The sequence below is a fragment of the Cladophialophora bantiana genome, assembly GCF_000835475.1.
Source record: "Cladophialophora bantiana CBS 173.52 unplaced genomic scaffold supercont1.14, whole genome shotgun sequence".
NCBI lineage: Eukaryota > Fungi > Ascomycota > Eurotiomycetes > Chaetothyriales > Herpotrichiellaceae > Cladophialophora > Cladophialophora bantiana.
Genome location: NW_015971588.1, coordinates 721,177 through 745,151, shown reverse-complemented (window position 1 = coordinate 745,151; position 23,975 = coordinate 721,177). Strand labels below are relative to the sequence as shown.

The following is a 23,975-nucleotide window of genomic DNA, read 5'->3' as shown; positions in this document are numbered from 1 at the left end:
CTCTCGCTCCGTCGCCCTCCTGGTCTCAGAATTGGCGACCAAAAAGTACAACATGTCGCGGTCTGGAGCTTCGACTATCCAAGGGAATGGTTGGAACAACGCGAAGAGATTATGCGTTATGAGTGGGCTAGGATACATGAACAGCAGCTTTAACAGGCTGCGTTGTGGTCATATTGGTGTTGAAGATAGTGTCCCATCATGCGTCCGAAAAGGTCCGAAGAGGGGGCTCGACGAAACACCATATGATTGAAACGTCCTTTGCCGACTACGAAAGAGTTTCTTCGTCGGTGACGATTGTCATAGAGTGATGTGGGCGAGAAAATGGTGGACATATTGTAACAACGCTGTAGCCTTAGTTAATCCTCTGAAGACCCGACGTTTTCGAGCACAAACCACAATCATTGAAGCAGAAAGTAGGAAGCTAACTTGATGATCCATGGACAGAATCACAGACACCGAACAAGAGGTACTAGAGATTAATGCTGTTGAAAGGAGCTTCAGGTCTGCCCCGAGTTGTCTTTGATGCCACGTGATATATTCTTTATTCTGCCCAGGTTGGCGCGATCTCAGGCTGAGAACGAGTGACGCAAGCACCAGATGAACGAGCCGGAAGGCACGACAGGGAATTGACCTTGGAGTCAAGCCTTTGTTAGATCCCCCTTTGGTGCTTGTTTACAGGTAGCGGAGAAGTAGGAAGCACCTAGGAGATTCAGAAGACGGAATCGCATACTGCATCCTCCATTCTCATTTGTGAAAGTTAGACAGACTCACAGAAACCCCAAAATTTCAAGGACAACAAGGAGGAAAGGATATTTGAATCTGTTTAGGGATCAAGCATGAATACAATCAATAGAGGGCCTTCAAAACCTTCCCGCTTGTCGCAAGTAGTTCTTCTCGTGCCTCATTCCTGCTTGCCGTCCACCGTTGAGTCACACTTCCATGGCTCCCATCTTTCTCTGTTGTGTAGTCTCTCTTCTGCAAGCATGAAAGAAGTGTCCAAACGCCAGGATGTAGCTCAGATGACGTCCATCCGTGTGAAATCAATACACATCGTGACTCCCGGTAGTGGTATGCCGTACGTGACTTTGTTGCGTCGGTCTCAAGGGCTGGACTTTTACAAGTCGCCGAAGGTATTTTCGCCAGAGTAACTGGGTATTTGTCAGCTATTACACCATGAGGCACGCTGAGTGAGCAGTCGGTACATACGTGATGTAAAGGAAACCATCCTCGTCCTTGTGCTCGTCATAGATGCTGCTCATGAGGGCATGGGTGGGTGGAAGGACCTCGTCGACGAAGATGAAGATGGCTTTCTCTGGGCTCAGCTTGATGCGCTTGCGAATAACATAGACGAATTGGCCGACGGTCAGATCTGCGGGGACGAGGTACTTTTTCTTGTCGATGGTAGCGATATCAGATTTCTCGACCTTTTCGCAGATGACCTGCAGACGATATGGTCAGTCAAAGGACTCTCTCAACGAGAACGGAAGGACGAGACTGAACGTACCGGGATGCGATCGGCGTACTTCTGACGAATGCGTTCAGCTTCTGCCTTGCGCTTCTCGAAAGGGTGCTCGTCCTTGAACTTGGAACGCATAGTGGTGAATTTGAGGTGGTTCTCAGGTTCTGCTGATGGGTATAGATGAAGTCTGAGGGTGTGTCGCAGTCTCAGGGAATATGGCCGAGTGTTGATGGTTGAAGGGGTAGATGAAGGGAGGAAGCCTGGTTGGTGAGTGAGTGAGTGAGTAGTGAGGGATACGGGCGAGGTTGTTCAAAGGTGCCAGGCGTGGCAGGCAGCACTGGAGTGGGCGGTGATGGCGGTGATAGGCAGGCCAGGGCCCCGTGCTGTGCAGTCGCGAGGCAGTGGGCAGTGGGTAGTGGGCAGTGGACAGCGGGACAGCGAGTCACCCGCAGAACCTACCAAGTAGAACGCAGAAAGTGCTAGGCCACACAGAGCGCGAATAAATGCCCCGCGTTATCAGTCCCTGCTCGCCGCGTCAAAGTGACTTATCATCCCCGATCACGGGATGGTGCTCAGCCTGACTATGACTGTCCGCCAGGCTACAAGAGTTGGCCACGAGGCTAGATCTTAAATACGATGGCCGAGTGAGTCACGTCATACTATCCTGCTAACAACGGCACAAGGGGACTCGAGGACTCGCAGAGGACGGTCACAGGCCGCATTAGGTCCTCTGCCTCGACTTCATTGTGGCCGCTTTGTTTAACCCCATCGCCGCAGCCTGACTGCACTCATCAATAGCTAGATACCAATGCCCGCGGAATTGGGGGGCATCATTCTAATGGTCAGATTTGCGCTTCCTTTGCACCTGTACTCCGTTCCTAAACTTAAAGGCTTTCCTCTTCAAGATCAGTGGATTCTTAGATCGGGAAAGATCCATTACCTGACCAACATCGCCACGCTGCTTCCGTCAGTCGACGATGGCTGAGTTTGGTGGTAAGGAAATAGCCTTGTCATGTGACAGTGGGGAACCTGCAGCACGTTTCTGCAGCTTCACCTCGCGGAAAAAAGACGAATAGTCGTAATGCTCACCTGCGATGACCTGACGACGGGTAGGAGGAATATTTGATTCTTCCTGTGGAGCTGTGGCTACGTACATTCAAATGGCTTTACCAGACCTACAATAAACTGCATCATCTCAATTTGTTCACCTTGCTCTCTCCTTCATTCATGCTTTGTCTGGGCACACCCGTACTATATTGACCATGTGCATTCCCAGGTCTGCGTGGAGCTCTGTTCGAGCTTCTCACAATTCAGTCTTCAGAGCAGGATCCAACCCGCATATCCGCCCTTCTCATCTACGCCTCCGCTATTCTACCGGACCTCTACCCGCTGCACAAAGCCCACTGTTGAGAAATCACCGCCGGCAAAGATGGTTTTACCTACCGTTTTCCGTCGGAAGTCTCTTGGTCGGCACCTGGACCTACAGCATGGCCCAGGGGACACCCATCGCGAATGACTCACCACCCATTCAACCTGTTAATTTGGCCGAGGTAGATGAGGTGACTAAAAGCAAGCAAAAAATCACACGCAACTCGCCCATGCGACTGCGCATGGAGGCTTTGATCAAGGAACACCAAAATCGGATAGTCTTTGCACTGGAAAATGTGGATGGGAAGAAGTTCAGGCGGGATGAATGGACGAGACCAGCTGGTGGAAGCGGCATCTCATGCGTTTTGCAGGATGGCAATGTCTTCGAGAAGGCTGGGGTCAATATCAGCGTCGTCTATGGAGAGCTATCACGTCCAGCCATTGAGAAGATGCGGTCAGACCATAAGTCCTTTGTTGCTTCGGATATCGACAAATTAAACTTCTTTGCAGCAGGCATCTCGCTCGTACTGCACCCTCATAACCCCATGGCTCCGACGGTTCACATGAACTACCGATACTTTGAGACATCTGATCCCAGAGACCCGGTCAATGCCACGGGCACAGCTCAACAAAACTGGTGGTTTGGCGGAGGCACAGACCTGACGCCTTGTTACCTATTTGAAGAAGACGCCCAATACTTCCACAAGACCCTCAAGGCCGCTTGCGACAAGCACGACAAAGACTACTATCCCAGGTTCAAGAAGTGGTGTGACTCTTATTTCAAGATCCCACATCGAAACGAAGCGCGGGGCATTGGCGGCATATTCTTCGATGACCTTGAAGCGGCTTCACGACCGAACTCTCGCAATCCGCAGGAAGAAATCTTCCAATTCGTCGTCAGCGGTCTCGAGTCATTCTTACCTTCATACCTACCCATCATCAAGAAGAGAAAGGACATGCCATACTCGCCCCAACAAAAAGAGTGGCAACAGATTCGACGAGGAAGATATGTCGAATTCAATCTCATCAATGATAGGGGGACCAGCTTCGGGCTGCGAACTCCGGGTGCTCGAGTCGAAAGCATTCTGATGAGTTTGCCATTAACGGCCCGTTGGGAATATATGCATCCTGTTGTAAGTCCGATCCAAACCGGCATTCGTACAAAGCTCTGTTTCGATGCCCTTTCGTCCTTGATGTGATGGACGCTGACAAGCAGAATAGTGTGGTACTGGCATCCCTGAAAATCGAGATGACGAAGATGATTCCCAGTATGAGAGAGAAAAGGAGCTAATGGAAGTCCTCAAGCACCCCAGGGAGTGGGTCTAAATGACCTGCTTTCCGCGACGTCTTGAAAATGCAGTCAATTCTCAGCCATCGACTGAGGTCAGGCATGCAGTGGGAGCTCATGCTTAATAGAGGTTGAGTGGCCGGCTATGTCTACCAAACCCGATCAATGACAACCTTTTGCACAACGACCTCAACGACCGTGAGAATCGTGGGATGACGCATTTCGTTCAACTGCCATGCACAAGGGGCAGATTACACAGGAACCTCGCTGCTTCGACCAAATAAAGTGGACTAAGAAGGAAATTATACTTTCAATTGGCATTTCATGAGCTAGGTCGGACTGGGGCTATGCAGGCACACCCAGGCTTCGAAAGTTTTTGATTCCCCAGTCTTCTTGCGGATCGAGAAAGCTTGAGAAGACAGCAGAGAGTCGTCTCCCACGCTCAGTGAGTGCCCTTACATAAAATTACTGGCGTCTGCTGGCACGTTCCTGTGTCGGCAGCTCGTTTGTCTAGCCAAGACCATTATGGTCCTCCAAAATAGAGCTGCCACTTCCACTCTGCAAGTACCCCCTTCCTTTTGGCGCAACCGAAACATACCTGACAGAGCCTTGCTTATTGCTGCTCTGACGGTGCCCGTGCGGAGGAAATGTCCCGCAGCATCTTATTGGCAACCCGCCATTGGTGCTGACAGGCCCAGATGCTTGCCGCTGCAGAACCCCAGAACACTTATGACAGTTTTCAGCTCGCAACGGAAGCCGAAAATTCCTTTAGGGATGATTCCTGAGGGGGTTCCTGTCTCAGCCTCAAAATCTCGGGCCCAAAGGGTCCAGGATTCGGCAACTCCGGTATCTACCTAGATCAACCACGCCGACCGCGCAAGCAGGCCTTTGGATTCGAACAGACTCTTCCCACCGACAGAACGGCCAACAGCTGTATGCCTCGTCTGTGTCATTGCAATAATACCTCGTCAAATGCCAGGCGCTTGGACGCAACTGACCCCAGTCAAAACAGAGAGCAATGAGAACTATTTCTGGTACTGTTTTGGACTGAACATCGCCTATTTTCCCCGCTGTACTAAGCTTTTCAGCCCGGATTATCTTGGCAGGCCATACAGTGACATTCAGTCCAGGGGATGTCCAAGCATGGCCAGTCCCCGCGCCCTGACATTCACCCATCTCTCAGAGAGTATTACAAGCTCGTATGACTGACCGACTTACCGGCTTCTCATTTGCGATACAGCTGCTGGGGAGGGCCATTTCTTCAGGCATCCCATGATACCTGACCGCCTTGTTCAAACTCCCTCGTACCATTTGGCTAACACCATGGCAACGACCTGCGCTGTCGCTTATCTCAATAAGCCATTTCCTGAACAATACTCAAGCAGCCAACTCGAAGGGCGAAAAGCAGCAGCGAATCCCTGTCGACCCAGGGTGTCCTGCTCTACCGCAGTTTAAGTCCAAACCCAGGTTAGGTATCCCTCTCTGAATGGAAGCAAGAGACGTTGACCCCTGGTGACTTCCCAAGAGGCCTGATGCTCGCCTAAGCACCTCCAGCTCACAGCGCCTAGGCTGCTGCGGGCTTGCATGCCTATTGCAGTCCGATCATAACGTCTAGAAATGGCTAGTCCAACGTGTTTAGTTGATCTTACTGCTTCACGGAAGTCGCAAATGGAGGCCGAACTCTGGCCCGCCACATCCTGGTTAGCTCTGTCCATGTCCGCTAATATAAATACAATCCATCGGTCTCAGCTGTTGTACAGATCTTCTCCTCTTGGTTACACACTTCTTCGACCTCCATTTTGCCTCGTTCCTGTCGATGATGAGGACAAGTCTGGTCTCCGCCCTTCTGGGCGCGGTGGTTGTTGAAAGTGTCTTGGCTGGCCAACCAGGACCGCTTGGAAAATGGATGGGAGTAAGCGGAAACGCACGCATATACGCAACTGTGTCACTAACACCTCCAGGGTGGTGATGATTGTCCATGGGGAAGTAGAACTGCTTCTGGATCCCATCCCCAGAATGATATGCCAGACACTGGTTCGCACGGTCTCCTCCCCGGTGTTGAATAGACAAGGCTGAACTTGATTCTAGGCGTCACACGATACTATGACTTCACTGTCGCCCGGGGAACATACGCTCCCGATGGGGTGCAACAAGCCATGATCGTTGTCAATGGCCAGTATCCAGGTCCCTTGATTGAGGCAAACTGGGGTGACTGGTATGTGAATGCCCGAGGCTGTGGAGAAGCTTCTTGCTGAATTGTACAGGATCGAAGTTAATGTTCACAATCAAATCTATGGCCCTGAAGAACCCACCTCGATACACTGGCATGGCCTGAACCAGCCTGGAACTCCGTACTACGACGGAGTTGTCACCGTTGCCCAATGCCCAATCGTCCCCGGTGGAAATTTGACCTACAGATTCCGTGCAGACGAGTATGGCACTTCCTGGTGGCACGCCCATTACTCTGCCCAATACTCTTCAGGAGTCGTTGGACCGATCGTTGTTCACGGCCCTAACGACGCTAGCTACGACGTTGATCTCTATCCTATCCTTGTTACGGATTGGTTCCACGATAGCTATGAGGATATTGTCAGCTTGGTCATGTCTCCCAGCGCCTCGGGCCAACCATTCCGACCTTTCTCAGACTCCAACCTCGTTGCGGGTGTCGGCCAATATCCATGTGCAAATGTCACAAGCGGCGCTCCTTGCTCTGTTGTCCCATACGCATCATGGGAATTCGAGCCCGGCAAGACCTACCGTATGCGGTTCGTCAATACAGGCGCCTCAGCATTCGAGACCATTTCGATCGATGGGCACCAGTTGACGGTCATTGCCAATGACTTCGTCCCTGTTCAGCCTTATCAGACCGAATTCGTCACCATCGGTGTTGGTCAACGAGTCGACGTCCTTGTCACTGCCAATCAGGCTCCAGGTAGCTACTGGCTCCGTGCATTTAACAGCCCCTGTGGCGACACGAACGGACCATATGGTCAGGGAATCATCTACTACGCAGGGTCGGATCCGAGCACGCCTCCGACCAGCACTGGCGCTCAACCACCCATCAACTCGAATTGCCAGAATGACCCATTGGCGACTACGGTTCCCCAGTACGTAATGCCCGCGGCCGAACCGGACACCACTATCACCATCACCATTGCCGGCGCTCCCGATGCCTCAGGGGTATTCCACTGGACGATGAACGGCGTCAGCTACGATGGAGACCTCTCCAACAGCTTGCTCTTGGAAGCGATTTCCGGTCAGACCGAATTTGCACCACAGTACAACGTGTACAACACAGGCACCAACGGAACAGTTCGAATCATCATCATCAACACTACCCCTGCCCCCCATCCCATGCATATCCACGGCCACGACTTCCAGGTCCTCGCCGAGGGTTTCGGCACCTGGGATGGCACAGTCACCAATCCGACAAACCCGCAACGTCGTGACGTCCACATGCTCTGGGCCCAAGCAACGCCAGACAATCCGTCATACATTGTGGTCCAATACACACAGGACAATGCGGGCGTGTGGCCCGTGCACTGCCACATCGCCTGGCATCTTTCGGCGGGCATGGTAATCATGCTCCTGGAACATCCCGAACGGCTCACTTCGATCCAAGTGCCCGAGAGCGTGACCCAGACCTGCCCGGCGTATACGACGTGGTACGCGGCCAACCCGGGCGTTATGGTGGACGACTCGCTGCGCAAGCGCACGCTGGGCGAGAAAATGGTCGAGTACATGAAGGGAGGCGACAAGGAACACGTCCAGCACCCGGACAAGCACCGCAACAAGAGAGGCGTCAGGGGATACAGGGGCTACGGCCACAACGCCACGGCCGAGGATTTCCCCGCGCACGGCAAATTCAAGGGCAATGCCACCGCGCACGGTCACGGTGCCGCACACGGCACTGAAGAGGCCGGTCACTCGACCATGCATTCGAAGCACAGCAGTAGCACCAGCAGCCACGGCGGCAAGGTATCGCCCACCCCGTCCTGGTCCACCAGGCCGCAAACGGGCACGGTGGGCAAGAACCTGGCCCATGAGTCCAAGAGCACTGGCAGGCCCGGAAGGAAGAGAGACGAGGTATAAATGAACCGGGGAGACTAGACAGGGGCAGGGTCAGATGGGCAGGAATTCTTGACGTGCCATTTTCCCCTTCTCATTTTATCATCTACCCGCTCAGTTGAACGATTTGTTGCTCTCTCTTTTCGTCCAGAAAAATCCGAATATGTCACTATATTTCTCGGACTGGCAGACAGGATATGACAGGATATGGTACGCGGCATTTACACTACATACGCTATACTACGCTACGCTAGGATATGATTTCAATCTTGACTTGATTTGACTTGATATGATTCAACTAATATTACGCCATGCTACGTACGCTACATCTTAGGATTGATAGGATGGGACGGCAAGGGATGGGACATGAACCCGTTTCTCTCTGTTTCTTTTTTGCTTTTTCTTTTTACTTTTTTGGTTTCGGGGAGGATATTTTATAGAGGGGAAGAAAAAGGGATTCGAATATATGTTTTGGTGACTGTTGTTAAATAGAGACGTGCAAAACCTAGCCTCTTCCTCCCTTGCGTACTTGATACTTGTTCAATCTGGCTGATTTGTCATAGCATTTTACCAGTGAGCGAACTCCATTCGGACCCATTTCCCTGTGTTGATCTCAATTTCAATTTGGTTCCCCAGCCCCGTTTTAATGACCGCTCGCAGTGCTGTTTTCATCTTTCACTCACATTACCGGTTGCAGCGGCACCGCCAGTACCTCCTCCACCTCCACCTCCTCGACCATAGCCTTCACCACCCCTCGCATCAAAATATCTCGACCTTAAAGCCTGCCCAATGCCGCTCGTGACCCTCCCCCCAAACCCTCCAAAATGCGTCGTCATAGTAGTATTCCCCATTCCACTCAGCAATGCTTCTTCCAATGCCGACTGCGTCACACTTGTGTCATCGAGGTCGGAGAAGGAGGAGCCCATAGAAGGCGACGTGTCAGACCCCGGACCTGTGCCATGGCGGCGAGGGGATGCGGCTGCTGATGCCGATTGTGAGTGGCTATGCAGGAGGGCACGGTGAGGAGGAGACAATGGCGTGCCGAGCCTGGGAATGACGGGCGGCTGGGTCGCGAGGTGGACTTGAGTGGAGTGTTGGGCATCGGTTCGAGGTGTGGGTCGGGCTAAGGTTGTGTTTGCAGCAGTGGGCCGGGTAGGGGAAGAGGGAGATGAGGTCGGGAACGTTAGGTTTGGCGGATTTCGCTGCATTTGAACTGGGGTAGGTGGCTCAATGGTCGGAGACGAGGCTATGCGTTCGGATGTCGTGCGTCGGTTGATGCCGGGTCTCTGTGTTTGTAAAGCGCCTCGCAGCGTTGCGCTGGGATCCTGTTGGGAAGAAGACGATGGCCGAGCTTTGCCTTCGGAAGCGGGATTGGCAAAGGGAAGGAAAGAGGGCTCGTCATCATCATCGTCATCCTCTTCTTGTGGAAGTGGGCTTTGTACAAGACTCTTGTCGTCCGGATTGGTGGTGGTTCCTTTCTGGGATTGGAGCTCCTTTCGATAGGATAGAACTCGGCGGTGCATGGACGACGGGTTTGGTCGACGAGCCATAATGCGGGATTGAGTCATATCATCTTCCGAGTCAGATGATTGAGGCTGGTTACTCCGCGTCTGTCCTGGTGATCTTGCCAATGGATGTTGAATACTGTCCCTTCGGGACTGCGGTGCCTCTGCGTCCTTGGAAGACTGCCTTGATAATGGCCTCGACGATCCGGAAGCCACTCTGGACTGTGGACCACCCGCAGCCCCAACAGCCCCCGCGGCACTCCGAAATGGTAGAGAAGTCCTGCTCTTAGCAGGAGTTCCCGGCGTACTGTCTCCTCCCCCGGCAACAGGACTTCCAAGGTGCTGCGTGGACAAGCGAGAAGGGACACGTGACCCACCACTTCCAGCTCTCTTCATCGCCTGGCCGCCCACCATGCTGGCTGAAGCTGATCCTGGAATGGGGGATGGCGTGGCGGATTGTCTGTTTCCTACTCGGCGCATCTGGGCTCGAACTTGGGACAGCTGTCGCTCATAGAGCCATGCAGCTTGCTGGAGGAGGAAGGCCTGGGTCACCTCGAATTTCTCCGATAGAGTCCTCCAGTCGATTTCATTGTTCTTGGACTGGCGGGACATGACATCCCATAGTGCTCGCTCTTTGGCAACAGACCAGGCTACAGGAGGAGGATCAACAAAGTCACCACGATTAAAGGGCAGACGGATGAAGACCGTGAAGTGGTTCTCGATTTCGGCCATGGTAGTATTGTCATTTGCGTCAGGATTGTGGCTTCCGAAGTCAGGGACCTGAGAGCATTTGATACGTTAGCACCCTCCGGATATCGAGAAGAGGCTGGCCATGATAGAGAATGATGATGTCCTGAGATGGAAATGACAAGGAGAGAACAGGCAGGATGATGAGGCTCGGTGTTGGTGTTGGGACGTGGCTGAAAGTGGCACCGTGGCGCAGTTTGAGCCCATCAGCCTGCGACGCCTGGTCTGGGCATTCACGGGCTGGAAATACAATTGCCCGCCTGGCTGCATATCCACCTCAACCTCAACCTTCTTCTCTTCTTCAACATATCATCCACCCGTATCTCAGCCTACCTGTTCCTGATGTCTCCTATTTTCCAGGTAAGAGGCTTCAGTGACAGTCTCCTCAGAGCTCGAGCTGTCTTTCCACCTAGTCTGAAGGTCCTCCTCATAGTTGTGGGCATAACCCCAAACCCAGCATCCGGCACAGTATCCTGCGCCATCCCGATCCCTGAGAACATCATGTCGATGGGCCATGGCTGAAGTCAACACCTGAAAGTTCTTTGTGAAGACGTGTGGTCAAACTTCTGTCTGTTCCTGCGACATGAGGGTTCCAGTCAGAATACTTCTTCGTAAAGACAAACGAGCTCTGGAGGCGACATACCTATCGCCCTGGATCTGCGTTTGCTTCCTCAGTGACACCCTGAAACATATATCTGGCGATGTTTGCAGAGGCCGAAGGAAACGGGTTGAGAGGGGCTCCGCCGACCAAACAGATTACCTGCTGACATTGTGAACCTCTGAATAGGTCGACGACTAAGCGATGATGCGTCGGCGGCAGCATCGCTGGGTCACCGACCTATTTTGCCGTCTTCTCAGCAACAAGACACGACACGCAAGGCGGAGTTTTCAAAATATCTGCGAAGTTGTAAAGACTTCTTCTCACACTTCAACCCGCTTCATATTGTATCTTCAGATGTCAAACCTTCTTTTGACGCTGTGGAAACGATCCGCTGGACGGCCACCAAAGCCGGGTTCATCCTCTCTCACAGGTAGTCATCTACTGCGCATAGTTGGATTTTCACAAGATGCCTCAAGGCATGTCGTCTGAGCACAAGGTAGCTCGCCCTGCTTAGAATCTCAATTCTACCGCACCTTTTCACTAGCATCCACTGTCCAAATTGAACCCTCCAGCACCATTTTGCAATCTTCATCTTAGTTTTCAACTCATCCAAATCTGCAGAATCACCTTCAAGAACAGACTCAGAGAAATCATCGAAGGCGCGTCAAAGGCCGGGAATCCATCTTCCTTCTCGGTCAGCCCAAACAACTTCTTCAAACAAGACTCCAAGCTATCCGAACCAGCTTTGTTTCTCTTCTCAGCGGCGTCTCACTCATACACTCCATCAGTCTATATAGGAAACATTTCCTTCTCAGCCTTCCTCTCAGACCCAATAAACTCCTCAGATTTCATCCGATCAAACACCTCAAAACTCTCTGCCGACATGTGCTTCAAATACGAGTGCGACGTCTGCAAGAAGGCAAGATACGATTTTTGCGAGGACTACCTCCAGAACGAGGAGGACTGTAAGTGGTGCAACGTCGAGGTGGAGAAGCCCTGGGGCAGCTTCCGTAAGCGCTGCCACACCTGCTACACCATCAGGGGGGTCATCAGAGAGCTGAGGGCGCTTATCTTTCGCGAGCCATGGCTCGTGACTGAAGGAATGGCGGGCGCGCCAGAGAAGGCCGCCTGGGAGGAGGGAGAGGAAGACGGGGACGGGGAGGCCGCTGGGGGTGTCGTCGTCGTTGACGACGACACTCCTGACGGCTTCACCAAGGAAGAACGAGGCCGCGTTCGGGGTGAGGCCGAGGAGGCCGTCATGCGTCGCTGGGTGCTGATGAAAGCGGAGCAAGCCGGAGAGGAGGAGGCCAAGAAGGCTGAATAGAGACGATGCCCGCCAGCGAGTATGACGGTCGCCTCGGCCGGGGAGGTTGGAAGGAGGAGAGTTTACCTGCTGTCTTTTACGGACTTTGACAAGCCGGTGTTGGGGAGGGCCTACGCTCTGTTGCTATATGCGACTGAACAAGAGAGATATGACATCCTGTTTTTCGTCCTCGGCCTCTTCTCCTCTGTTTCGTGTTTCCGGGATATGTTGCTCGCATCTCGTCTCGTCTGCGTGATAGTGGCGACTGAAGGCCCCTTTTGTAAGATGGAGACACCAACGTTCAGACTCGGTCCCTCATCATCGTCCACCACCCTCAACGCGCTGAGCACAGCAAGCAACAACCTCGTAGGCTGCTAATTTACTGCCGAGAAACGCATCCTCTACTGGTACAATGGACTCTTCGTTGTGAACGGTGGCGTTGTTTCTATATTTGATACTATCCAGTACTAACCCAAATCGCGAAGGAGGCTCTTGATGTGCCGGAAGCATTCCGCAGCCCAAACTCAAAGAGTCTTGGAAGCAACGTCATTTCCACCCACCAAAAATCATGCCACAACGAGGACTATTTCCATCAGAAGAGGGCTCCAGGACACGAGATAGCGTCTCGGACAGGAAAGGGGAATCATCGGACTAGATTTGTGCCAACAAAAGTCCAACATGCCCTTCAAAGACGCCCTCGCGCATTTCAAGTCCCAGATTAAAGACCTCCAGCAGGAAGGCCAGAAGTTCCTGTCGTCGGGCAGCCAGCATCAACAACAACAACCGCCGCCCATCCCGCAAGCTACACGCCCCAACTACCAACAACAAGGTCAGCCAGGATTCCTTCCACCGCCGCAGCAGCCAACGATATACTGGCAGGCGCGGTTCGATCCAGCTGTGCCCGTCAGCGCCGAATGGGAGCACAAGCTGGGCAACAACAACGGTTGGGGAAATAATGAAATAGAGCATTATACGGCCGAAGGAGAGAATTCGTTCTAGTAAGTTTTCAAGTTCAGTTCCAAAAACTCGACGTTCATACTCTGGCACTTCGTTGTAGTTTCCCTTGGCCCCTTTTTTGAGGGTTGGTTCATGAGGATGGCTGGTGCTTGTGAGGACAGCGAAGAAGACAGAGAGAGAGACACACACACACATTCAAGAATCAATCCGATCTTTTTGCTTTTCCCCCTTCCTGCTTTTATTTTTCCGTCCATCCATCGCATTCAGAACACAACCTTCTAACGGGACTCGTCCTTCTTTGTTGCGCTGAGCAGCACGCCAAACAACCTCCTCGTTCTGCGCGCCATCTCGGCGCCATCCAACCCGGACCCGGCGAAGAAATACACTTCTGCGCGCTTAGTGTCGCGGCAACGCCTTGCACGACCACAGGGCAGCCTGGTCGCGACGCTGACGCTGCCCTGCGCTGGAGGAATATGGCCTGCATTCTGGCTGCTGCCGTTCGAACCCTTCGCCTGGCCGACGGACGGCGAGGTTGACATTGCCGAGACGTGGAACGGCGACAGCGTCAACCACTCGTGCTTGCACTGGGGCTTTTACACGCCGCAGGACACGATGAAGCACCGCGTCGTCGCCACCCCCGTGCAGGGCATGGCAGCCGGCCGGCCCGTGCGCTTCGAGTTCTCCTGGATGCAGGACGCTGCCGGACAGGGGCGTCTGCTGTGGTGGATCGACGGGCAGGCGGTCATGAAGGCGCCCATCCCGCAGGGCACGCGGCCCATGGCAGACTTCGTCGTGCTCCTCAACATTGCCATGGGCGGCAACGTCTGCGCGGGCCAGATCCCCCGCGAGGGCAGCTACGATATGCTGGTCCACGAGATGAAGATGATGGCGGAGCCCGAGGCGGGCGGGTGGGCAAGATTCGAGCGGGATTGGGGCTGGGTGAGGGAGGGTGACACCATCTAAACACCGAGCGAGAGGGCATGAGGCTTTTGTTTGGTTTGCCTTTTTATTGAGCATGGAAGATGGTCGACGAATCTGGAATCAATCTATCTAACCCACTCACTAGATTCGTTTTAGGTCCTTTCTCATACTGTTTTGATGTATATCGAGTTTATGTCGTCAGCCATGATATTGAAGCCAGTGAGTACCTATGGCCACTATCAAACCGAGGACCGAGTCCACGCACGAACGAGATGGGAGTATAATGCAGGAAATTAGCGAATGTGAGCTTATTATTATATCTTCATGAGATTCAATGCTGTATTCTCCACTTTTTCTCCCCACAAATTGTCCGTTTTCGTCCCTTTATCCTATTCCCTGTGCATTTTATCCTTCGTGATCCTGTTACAGAACTATTATCCAAACATTTCTCATAACTGAATATTGGTCGATAAAGCGAGAGCTGCACCATTAACCAGCTTGGTACAACGCCGGTCCGGCATAGACATATCTGTCATATGGTCAGCGATGTAATCATCAGTCTCTTCTGAATACAGAACTTACGGATTTACCATGGACAGGTTGAACGGTGTAACATATGGGTTCTGGCTTGTCAAGGCAATGAACATTGTCGCATTGACGGCAGGACTGCAGCATCGATTTTGTTAGTTGTTGATCACAAAACGCCAGAGAGAGAAGTAGACAGGGCTCGAAAATAATGCAAAAGTCCGAGCCCGGAAAAGAAAACTCACTCTCCGGCGAATGTCGACATGTCAGGCTGAACAACCGCTGCGGTGTTGCCGCTAACGTTAACCAGGGGCACGAAAGTGGCATTCAGTTGGGAGACAAAGAGGGCATAACGGGGCGCATCGGCAAGGGGTGATCGCGCGGTGATGTAGCTGTTATTGGGGCCGACCGTCTGATTCACGTTGCCCCACGAGAATTGAATGGGTCTACCAGGGTAGGAGAGAGGGATGGACTTGTTCTGACTGATAGCCGGATCACAGTCCGAAGATCCATCCTTGGCATTGGTGCAGAGATTGTTAGAACTGATACCAGTGGTGTTCAGAGGGTTTGAGCCTGTTGTGTTCTGCGCAGGGCCTTGATTGGGGTTTGTCTTGGCTGGATTGGGGGCGTTCACAATGGTGAGCGCAGGGAAATTTTGCCATGCCAGACGGGTCGTATTGGCAGGGCAGCTCGAAATATACGGAGCCAGCAGCGTCCAAGCCCACGACTGAGGAATACCGGGAATAAACCACAAGGGCATCGGAAATAGACCATCAAATTGGCGGAAAATCAACTGTTGGCGAGCTTCAGTGGTGATGGACTCGAGCAGTAGCGTGGCAGATTCTCGCGAATCCAGGTGACCAAGGAAGCCGTAGACGCCGCTCTCGCCAAAGCGCGTCAGTTTCTGGCAGAAGTCGATAAACTCCCGGACGTTGGTGTAGGGATAGTTGTAGGTGCACTGAGGCGGCGCGGCAGGTCCTAGGATATTGCTGAGCAACGTTGCATGGCCGACTTCTTGGTCTGCCATAAACTCGATCAAGAATCGGTCCTCTGCGGTCAACCCGGCATTTTGGAAGTCCTGAACGGAAAATCGAGCGAGACCGTTGTGGAAAAGATCCAGCTCGATCCATTCTTGATAAAGGGCTAAAGTCAAAGACTCATAGTCAAAGTCGGACAGCGGGTGATAATATGGCAGAGTTCCGTTAGTACCCTGACCGCCAGCTGGTTGGTATGGAACAGGCATGCTGGAAGCTTGGAGCAACCCATTGTTGTTGGTGTAAGTGACCGGTGCTGGACCAGCAGGAGCGATCGATTGAGCAACCGCTGGAGCACTCAAAGCTCCCGTCACCGTGGGACTAGGACCGTTGTAAGGACCATGGGAAGTCGGGCCTGTCTGTTCACTGCTCCGAACTGGAGGAATGGGGGCGCTAGCGGGAGTGAGAGTGAGTTGAGGAGCCGGAGCGGCGGCTGCAAGAACACCGAAGTTCAAGAGAACACCCGCGTATGACTTCATTGCCACTATGTCAAGAGAGGACGAGTCCAAGAACGAGATAAAGAACGTCGACAGCTCCGTGGGATCGTGCTGGAATTATAGCTCTAATTGACAAGACTCCTCTCGGATTGCATGACCTCAACACCCCCTCCACACCGAAAGAATTCGGCTGTCAGATCCATTCCATCCAAGTCTGTCAATGGGCCGTGGAATCGGGGCTCGGCAAGCTTCTAGTCAACAGCATATTTCACCAGCGTGAGCGACGGGCGGCCGGAATGTAGCTGTCATGATGCGCCCCATCAGCATTTCCGCTGCGAAGGTCCCCCAATGGATATGCAGGACAGACGTCGATGAACAAAGCTCTTTACAGTCGTGACGTAGTCAATGATGCTTGCAGAGGCACAGGAGGTAAGACGAGGCTGCGCAAGCCGTGTTGAAGAACTGACGGAACTGCACCGGAGGTTTTTCCGTGGCGACAATGGTATAGAAATAATGGCTAGAAGAGCCCGCTCTGCCTGCTGTCATGACGTTGGCGACGGAGCCGGATCAGATTCCCCGAAGCTGTATCCCAACACCAACACCAGCTCCAGCGTCCGCAAGGCCATCAACCACTCACCTGCGCTCACCAAAGCTTCACTTGGACGGCACTCGTTGGCCATTTTTCCCCGGCTTTCCGGGCCCCAGGTATCACTCACCCGTCGAATACCGCGCATTGGCGAAATGCATCACTGGAGCATGGCCGTGGTCGTATTGCAGGGATGTGGTGAGGTGGAAGTGAACAGAGAAGAGAAAGACTGCGCAATCCACGGTTCGGCGGAATTTCAAGGTGAGGAGTAAGGAGGGTTTATCCGGCCCAATCAGCATCACACACAAAAATGGCATCATCAATGTAATGAAGCTGACGACCAGACAGTGAGTTGAGTTTTGCCTGCCGTCAAGATCCTAGGAAACCCGCGGAAGAGTCGATGCGTGAGATTTGACAGTCATCCACGTCCGCGGGTTTATTCTCTCCTCTCTCCTCTCTCTCACCAATCTGGTCCCATCACTTTTCCGCGCTCCAACCAGCTCCAACCAGATGTGCCATGACCATCAGCTCATGTGCGATCACCGCTATTGTCATTTCGGGGACACATGCGATGCAGTGTTGACGAAAAGATGCTCTCAGCCTTGGACATGTGATCATAAGAGAGTCAGTCTCAATCTGGGATCGGATTGACTTTCGTGAGCGCGTGAGAATCGATTCTCGCTGATCAACAACGCGAGACGCGGGAGGCAAGACGATCTACCTAGACAAAGGAACTTCAGCCCACTTTGCCGGTCGCCAGTCAGTCATGACTTGCAATGTTGAGCCAACGTCCGCCTGCACGTGACCTCACCCCATACATACCAAGTACACATATGGACATATAACGTAGCATGGCCAAGTGGCGAACAATCTGAAAGACGGGACGGAAAAGGAAAGAATCTCGTCTCGCATCATCGGCACAATGCTCACCTGAAGCCCCATGAGGCTCGGCATTGATCCAATGGGGAAACTGCAAACCCCTGAATCGAGGGCCACTGTGAAACAAGACAGGAAAAACCTCATTGCACCATCGCGTCCATCTGCTCATCCTCGACCTCAGCAGCGCCAGCGCGTCACTGGACACCACGGGGGATTCGATGGCACCCAGATTGCATCTCGGCTGAACAGCCTCACACCAATTTTGGATGCTAGGACCTGCTCCTTTTTCACGTTTTCTGGCACCAGGTACCGCCCGTGATACCCAAACGACGGCGGCTCACCTACTCCACGCCTGTTGACCATGCTGCATTGGGATCTGTGGCAGGCTTCTAGCGTCGCCCAGATCCTTTGTGGCTGCACTAGTAGGCGTCCCACTGGCTGAGCGCCCCGGTACCTGCGCAAGCCCCCGAAGCCTTAATTTGAGCCTTTGGGCAACCTTTCGACTCTCAAGCGAGACTCTCCTTCTCCTGACTGGTCTGTTTCCCCTTTCAACCCCCTGCTGGGTGTTTGTTACCTCGCCGTTGCCCACCATGGGTCCATGGGATTCACGGTACTGGCTACACATGGTGTCTGATGAGCGGCGCTGGGGAAATTGCACTGGCAATACACTGAATTAGCCTCAATCGGGGCATGGCTCGTCTACCGGGCTCCAATCTCCCTGGCTAACGACAACAGTACAAGAACCTCAAGACGCCCAAAGCTATCATCTTCTTCCCTTCCTATACTCAAGCTGCGACTTCAGTACCACAAAAGCCTTTGACTTCGGTCGTCCACTCTTTCGAGTTCAGCTCACCCACGCTCGTTCAAGCACCACATCGCCGTCCTTCGTTTCTTCGAAGTTGTTTTTTTTCCGATTCCGGTAATTCGATCCCAATCCAAGCAAACATCAATCCAAAATGCGCACCACCTTTGCTGTCGCTGCCGGTCTTGCTGCCGTTGCATCTGCCGGAACTACCACCATCACCGACACTGTCGATGTGACCATCACTTCATGCGAGCCTACCGTCACCAACTGCCCTTACAAGGGCGGCTCTGACCCTACCTGGGGCGACTGGAGTGCCACTGTCTCGACCACCTCCAGCGTTCCGGTCAAGCCCACGGGTGGTGCCAGCGGTTCCTGGGACCCTACCTGGGCCGACTGGTCCAGCAGCACGAGCAGCAAGCCCGTCGACCCAACTGGTACCTGGTCCGATTGGGTTGGCACTACTACCACCTCAACTCCTGTGTCGGCAACCACCGCTCCTTGTGGCAAATACACTGCCACCACTCCTCCGGCTTGGTTCTCTCTCCTGCCAACTGACAAGCTCAGCTCCATCCAAGCCCAATGGACCGGCGCCCCTCCTTCTGACTGGTGCTACTGGACTTACAGCACTGGCTCTCTCAAGACAACTGCAACTCCAGTTTTGGCCACGAGCTCTGCTACCTGGGGAACCTGGGAGGCTGCGTCTTCTACCTGGTCATCTCCTGTTGCCGCCGCGACTGGCACTGGTGCTTGGTCTTCTCCTGTGGCTGCTGCTTCGACTGGCGTCTGGTCCTACTCTGGGTAAGCACTTCGGCCATTTCTGGCTCTCTATCGAAGTTTTTGGAACGTGCAAGGCTAACCGATTGAACAGCTCTTCCACCCCTGTCGCTCCTGCGGTCGCTACGTTCACTGGTGCTGCCAATGCCAACGCAGGTTCATTTGCTCTTGCTGGTCTCGCTGCCGCCGCCGTTTTGGTTATGGCATAAACGCGTTTGATCTTATGAGGGGCTTTCGAACATTTTTCTGTCACGATCCACATGGCCATTGCATTTGCAGGAGCAGCAAAGAAATCCTGCTTGGTATCAGAGAACAAAGCAGCATGTCTGGGGAGGTCGTCTATAGGGGAGAGCAGCGAGTGTTTCTGTAATAGTTGCAAGTGTGCATGGGGTAGTTAGTAGCATGATTTGAAGATGGTCCCTTCTTTGCACATTACCTTTGTACGCAGCAAGGAGGTGCTGGCTTGACCACTGTAGCTAGCATTGCGTAATACCTGTTCATCGGATCTTCGGCTTACTCTTTGTCGCCCATGTCTTACCAGCCTTTAGGATCTGTTCTTCCGCTGCAACCGTTAATGGCTTGAAGTTTGTGCAGAATATGGAGGGCAGAGGACTCGGTCCTCATCGGACCTAGAAACGAGGAAGAGTGGAGACGGGAGGGTATGAAACGCGGTGGATGTCTGGGAAATTGGATGTGGCCGGATTTAGAATCTCACCAAAACGCCACTTCATCCTCTTCCTCGCCTTCCCCCATATACGGATCATCTGTCACATCTTTATTCCTTCACGAAACGAAACACCACAGATAAGGCTGCCTTGGCATTACTCAATAGCAACATCGAGGCTGCTTCCAATTGGGGAGGAAAGATTGCGCCCAAACAGGGTTTTGTGATTGCCCATACCAAATAGCAATCTCGCCTGGACCTGAAGTCTGTGACATATTCCCACGTGGCAATCTCGTGGTGCTTGTGTTTCTCCCCAGACTGATGATCACATTGTATTTTGAATTTGTGGGGGAAAGTGAAAAGGAAAAGAAACAGGCAGTGGCTGATTCGATGACCAGACAATTTCACCCCGACAATTTGGCAACGTTGAATGGAAAAAGTATATGATCGGCTCTCTCCTCGTTTTAGTTGCTTCACCGTCCAAGCTCTCTCCATGATGACAGGCTCAACATCTATTGACGGGGCGCCAGGTGTAACCCAAGCAAGGACCGATGTCCTGGACGGACCCCGAGCAACACGGCGTCCAGATTTCATACAGGATCTTCCTGCAGGCTTCATCAACCTCCTGCGGAAGGAAGCAGTCTATCCGGTGCAATGTCTGCCGGTCTTCGACGGCGTATGATTGTCCCGCATTTCCACCACCTCTGAGCCAGATCGAGAGTCCCGCTACTCTGAGGCTCCTGAGGCATTCCGCCGAGGCTCCCATCGCCCCAAAGGCCTGAGACGCTCGACTCTTTGGACCCCAACAGGGCCGTTTTTGATCGACAGACTTGGGGCTATTAGTTGAAGCTCGCGGGTTGGCCATGTGAAGGCTTGAGGCTTACGCCGCCCCCAGCTCGTCAGCTCTAACTTCTTGCGGCAAGTTTTCATAAGACTTCTTTTGCGAAGGAAGCACTTCGTTTTCCTTTGTATTGCACCGTGAACAGAGGGACGTTCGGACCGCGAAGAGCCTCCCGTCCACGGCCTCGACCAGCGGGACAATCTTCCTTCGCGGGTTTTCATTATCTTTTGAAATCACACCGGCATGGATGTTGGCTTTGATGTTGGGCTAGGTGGCAATTCGCGAGCTCGTGGCAGTGGAACTGGAATTGCAACAGGAATTGCACCACAGCCAACAAGGTTCCCTTAGCCTGCCTCGCTGGCAAAAGGGTATCCTTCACTGCGCCCGCGACATGTTGGCCCCCTCTACTATGATTATTCTGAAGCTTACCGCTTACTCGCAGTTGTTCCCCGCGCCATTTGTTGGCGTGGCACCTTGGTGCAAGTCTGACGACGTGTAGGCCGTCGATTACAAAACGGAGTGTGATCGCTGAAACTTACCTCGTTGCGCGCTCGACTTCATCACGATTTAGTCTCTCAAATTCGTTAACTAATATGTCGCCTATCGCCATGGCCTGACGGCAGGCCGTGTTCAACTTCGTCCTTCTCGGATGACTTTCGTCAAGCACCAACGGAACCACGAGGAGGAACCTTGAAAGATCATTATCGTACTTGCGATAATCTCACTACTTCGCCCACCTAGGTAGTGAATGATCCTCAGACTGGACTAGCCATGATGAGTTCCCCGAGCAATAATGTCTTCGGTCACGTTCGAACAAAGCTACGACAGTCTCGCTCCAGCGTGGCGCTGACGACCTCGACACCCTCTCAATTCGAGTATACCGATTGGGGAAATGTTCCGATGGCATTTCAGCCGGTCCAGAGGGCAGAGGTTCGAGTTGTGCATGGCTACTACTTGGATCGACCTCTTCCGGGACCCCCTCCACGCCCCCGAACAGCATCTCCGGCTCCAGCCTTCGAGCCCCGGGCCAGTATGGATATGGGGAATCTCAGAAATCCCACTCCTCGGACACACCGCACCAGATCGGCTGAAATAGCGCAGAGGCACTGGTCAGGTTTTGATGATCATGAGACGATCACTCAAAACAAGAGGGCAAGTGTCAACATTGCCATCGCCCTCCCACCAGACCATCTCGATCCTCCTCCACCGTACTCTCGCTTTCCCTCTCCGTCATCCACGCGGTCTGAATATCGGTCAAGTCCACAACCTCCGCGTGTTCACGAACAGCCGTTCATCAAGCCATACGATCCAATCGACTATGTCAGTCAACCAAGTCAGATTACGAGACGGCCGCCAGAGGATATACCCACCATAGCTGCTCCGGAACCGCCCACTCCGGTTTCTCCTCTTAACGCCCTGGATTTGCAGTACTTGGCTATGAGACATCCTCCAGCCCCCGATGGTAACGTTACCATCGAGGGCCTATTGGGTCACCCTATGCTGCAACATAGGTGACCTTCTAGACCCTGGCATTCTAGCGAGTGTGGTCCGCAACGAATCCAGACACCTTCGATAATTAGGCAGGATTGGTAGGCGCTAATTTCAACCGAGAAACCAGACTCGGATCAAGGCCACCATGCAGAGGATCTTCGGCGGGGACATGCATGCTCGGACCATGGTCGAACCGGGTCCCAGGTCCCCGCGCGCATGTCTGGGGGAGGCAGGAGGAAGGACGCCTTTTCCCGGCCACTATGATCGCGATTTGATGGAATGTGACGCGCGAGGAGAAGCCCCTTCACACCGCGGTTGTGGGATGCGTTACAAGGAATCATTGCTTTATATGACGCCCACCGCCACAGGCAAGTCTGATTTCAATCACCATTTTTCGCTCATTAGTTCTTTCCAAACACTCCTTTGACTTTCCACGTCTTCCAATACGTCGCTATTTTGTTTCCAGCAAAACATTCTTTTCACTATCGCGTAACAAGCATTCACTCATTAGCTAATTTGAATGGCGCCGATCCCTTCTCTCGGGGCAATTACCGACATGAATACCTTCAGCACCTCGTCTCGCCAGCTTGTCTCTCGCGCTCTTCCTTCCAAGTTTCTCGTTGCTGCAATTGTCTTTCACTCAGTAATCTCAGCCCTGCTACTCGCCAGCATAGTCTTCTTGTTGGTCAGAATCTGGAAACAAGTGATGGCCGAGAGAAACACTTCGCCTCCATCCGTGGCGCCTAAGGCCCACGGGGCCGTCTCTGAGCGCAAGCAGAGTGACTGGGCCAGGAAAAATAGTAACGTGCTCTGGTCTATGTATATCGAAGAGGACGACCTTAAAGCTCAATTCGCCGTGTCACCAAAGTCAAGGCTTTTCTCCATTGGATCTGTCTCCACCGTTGATCAGGGAAGTTGTCCCCTGGATCGTCGACATTACCACGCCAACCCACTGGGCCAGCACAAGATCGTCGAGGAAATGAGCCCAAAGACAGAGGAGTCCACTGCCGACCTACGCAGCCGAACACCTTACGAACACCAGACCACCCCAACAAAGAATGTCCCTCGTGCGCGAGCCTTGTCTCAACCTTGCTGCCACAAGTATAGCAGTTCAATCGAGGAGCTGGCAAAATGCAAAGCGTACCCTCGCGGATCTCTGAAGAGGTTATGGAAGGATACAAGTACTATGGAGGGCCATGAGTGCAAGATTCGGAAGGGCTTCTGCAGATATGTGGTCACGATGGTTGAATAGAAGCTGGATTAGGACCATTTTCCCTTTAGGACGCTCACCACTTTCTGTATCTCTGCGTTCTCGACCAAGACCTGTTCAATTCAACCGGCACTTCATCGTATTCTGCTCCGGTGACGTCTCGGACGATCTCGTGAAAGCCCAGGTCACGTGTTACCAGCCTTCTCGCATCCCTGTTAAGGTCCTCAAAATTCTTGCTTCGTCTCTATTCGTCCCTCCACCAATTGCTTCACACAAGACATTCCGTTCTAGACACCCACTGTACCTTGCAGGAATGTCTTGCGCCAATGATGCTGATGGGTTTGTCTGCATGCGACCCCGATTCACCAGGGCAGGACGGATTGCCACGCCCATATCGGGGATCCAGCGCTGGGAGCTTCAAGAGGCTGATGACGAGATGACGGATCCTCTCCATCGCTGTCGACCGCTGTGCATAAGAGACAAGTTTGCCTTATTGTCCTCATTGTCCTCAT

The 23,975-nt window shown here is 53.0% G+C and overlaps 10 protein-coding genes across 10 annotated transcripts; 7 read left to right on the top strand and 3 right to left on the bottom strand.

The window, feature by feature from the left end:
- Positions 1-1,166: 1,166 nt before the first annotated feature.
- Z519_09067 (uncharacterized protein) lies at positions 1,167-1,594 on the bottom strand (the record flags this gene model as incomplete). Its single annotated transcript, XM_016766793.1, has 2 exons — positions 1,167-1,439; positions 1,505-1,594. 2 exons carry the CDS (start codon positions 1,592-1,594, stop codon positions 1,167-1,169), a joined length of 363 nt encoding a protein of 120 aa, XP_016617091.1.
- A 1,352-nt stretch (positions 1,595-2,946) lies between these two features.
- Positions 2,947-4,153, top strand: Z519_09066 (uncharacterized protein; the record flags this gene model as incomplete). The annotated part of the gene is made up of 2 exons (XM_016766792.1): positions 2,947-3,960; positions 4,049-4,153. 2 exons carry the CDS (start codon positions 2,947-2,949, stop codon positions 4,151-4,153), a joined length of 1,119 nt encoding a protein of 372 aa, XP_016617090.1.
- A 1,868-nt stretch (positions 4,154-6,021) lies between these two features.
- Z519_09065 (uncharacterized protein) lies at positions 6,022-8,207 on the top strand (the record flags this gene model as incomplete). The annotated part of the gene is made up of 4 exons (XM_016766791.1): positions 6,022-6,027; positions 6,077-6,149; positions 6,204-6,330; positions 6,380-8,207. The coding sequence occupies 4 exons, from the start codon at positions 6,022-6,024 to the stop codon at positions 8,205-8,207; spliced, it is 2,034 nt and encodes a 677-aa protein (XP_016617089.1).
- Positions 8,208-8,851: 644 nt separating this feature from the next.
- Z519_09064 (uncharacterized protein) lies at positions 8,852-10,951 on the bottom strand (the record flags this gene model as incomplete). Its single annotated transcript, XM_016766790.1, has 2 exons — positions 8,852-10,468; positions 10,769-10,951. 2 exons carry the CDS (start codon positions 10,949-10,951, stop codon positions 8,852-8,854), a joined length of 1,800 nt encoding a protein of 599 aa, XP_016617088.1.
- A 968-nt stretch (positions 10,952-11,919) lies between these two features.
- Positions 11,920-12,360, top strand: Z519_09063 (uncharacterized protein; the record flags this gene model as incomplete). The annotated part of the gene is made up of 1 exon (XM_016766789.1): positions 11,920-12,360. One exon carries the CDS (start codon positions 11,920-11,922, stop codon positions 12,358-12,360), a length of 441 nt encoding a protein of 146 aa, XP_016617087.1.
- A 657-nt stretch (positions 12,361-13,017) lies between these two features.
- On the top strand, positions 13,018-14,259 carry Z519_09062 (uncharacterized protein; the record flags this gene model as incomplete). Its single annotated transcript, XM_016766788.1, has 2 exons — positions 13,018-13,337; positions 13,611-14,259. The coding sequence occupies 2 exons, from the start codon at positions 13,018-13,020 to the stop codon at positions 14,257-14,259; spliced, it is 969 nt and encodes a 322-aa protein (XP_016617086.1).
- Positions 14,260-14,706: 447 nt separating this feature from the next.
- Positions 14,707-16,255, bottom strand: Z519_09061 (uncharacterized protein; the record flags this gene model as incomplete). The annotated part of the gene is made up of 3 exons (XM_016766787.1): positions 14,707-14,746; positions 14,800-14,883; positions 14,988-16,255. 3 exons carry the CDS (start codon positions 16,253-16,255, stop codon positions 14,707-14,709), a joined length of 1,392 nt encoding a protein of 463 aa, XP_016617085.1.
- A 2,379-nt stretch (positions 16,256-18,634) lies between these two features.
- Positions 18,635-19,466, top strand: Z519_09060 (uncharacterized protein; the record flags this gene model as incomplete). The annotated part of the gene is made up of 2 exons (XM_016766786.1): positions 18,635-19,281; positions 19,352-19,466. 2 exons carry the CDS (start codon positions 18,635-18,637, stop codon positions 19,464-19,466), a joined length of 762 nt encoding a protein of 253 aa, XP_016617084.1.
- A 2,070-nt stretch (positions 19,467-21,536) lies between these two features.
- Z519_09059 (uncharacterized protein) lies at positions 21,537-22,277 on the top strand (the record flags this gene model as incomplete). The annotated part of the gene is made up of 1 exon (XM_016766785.1): positions 21,537-22,277. One exon carries the CDS (start codon positions 21,537-21,539, stop codon positions 22,275-22,277), a length of 741 nt encoding a protein of 246 aa, XP_016617083.1.
- A 532-nt stretch (positions 22,278-22,809) lies between these two features.
- Positions 22,810-23,505, top strand: Z519_09058 (uncharacterized protein; the record flags this gene model as incomplete). The annotated part of the gene is made up of 1 exon (XM_016766784.1): positions 22,810-23,505. The coding sequence occupies one exon, from the start codon at positions 22,810-22,812 to the stop codon at positions 23,503-23,505; it is 696 nt and encodes a 231-aa protein (XP_016617082.1).
- Between the last annotated feature and the right edge of the window lie 470 nt (positions 23,506-23,975).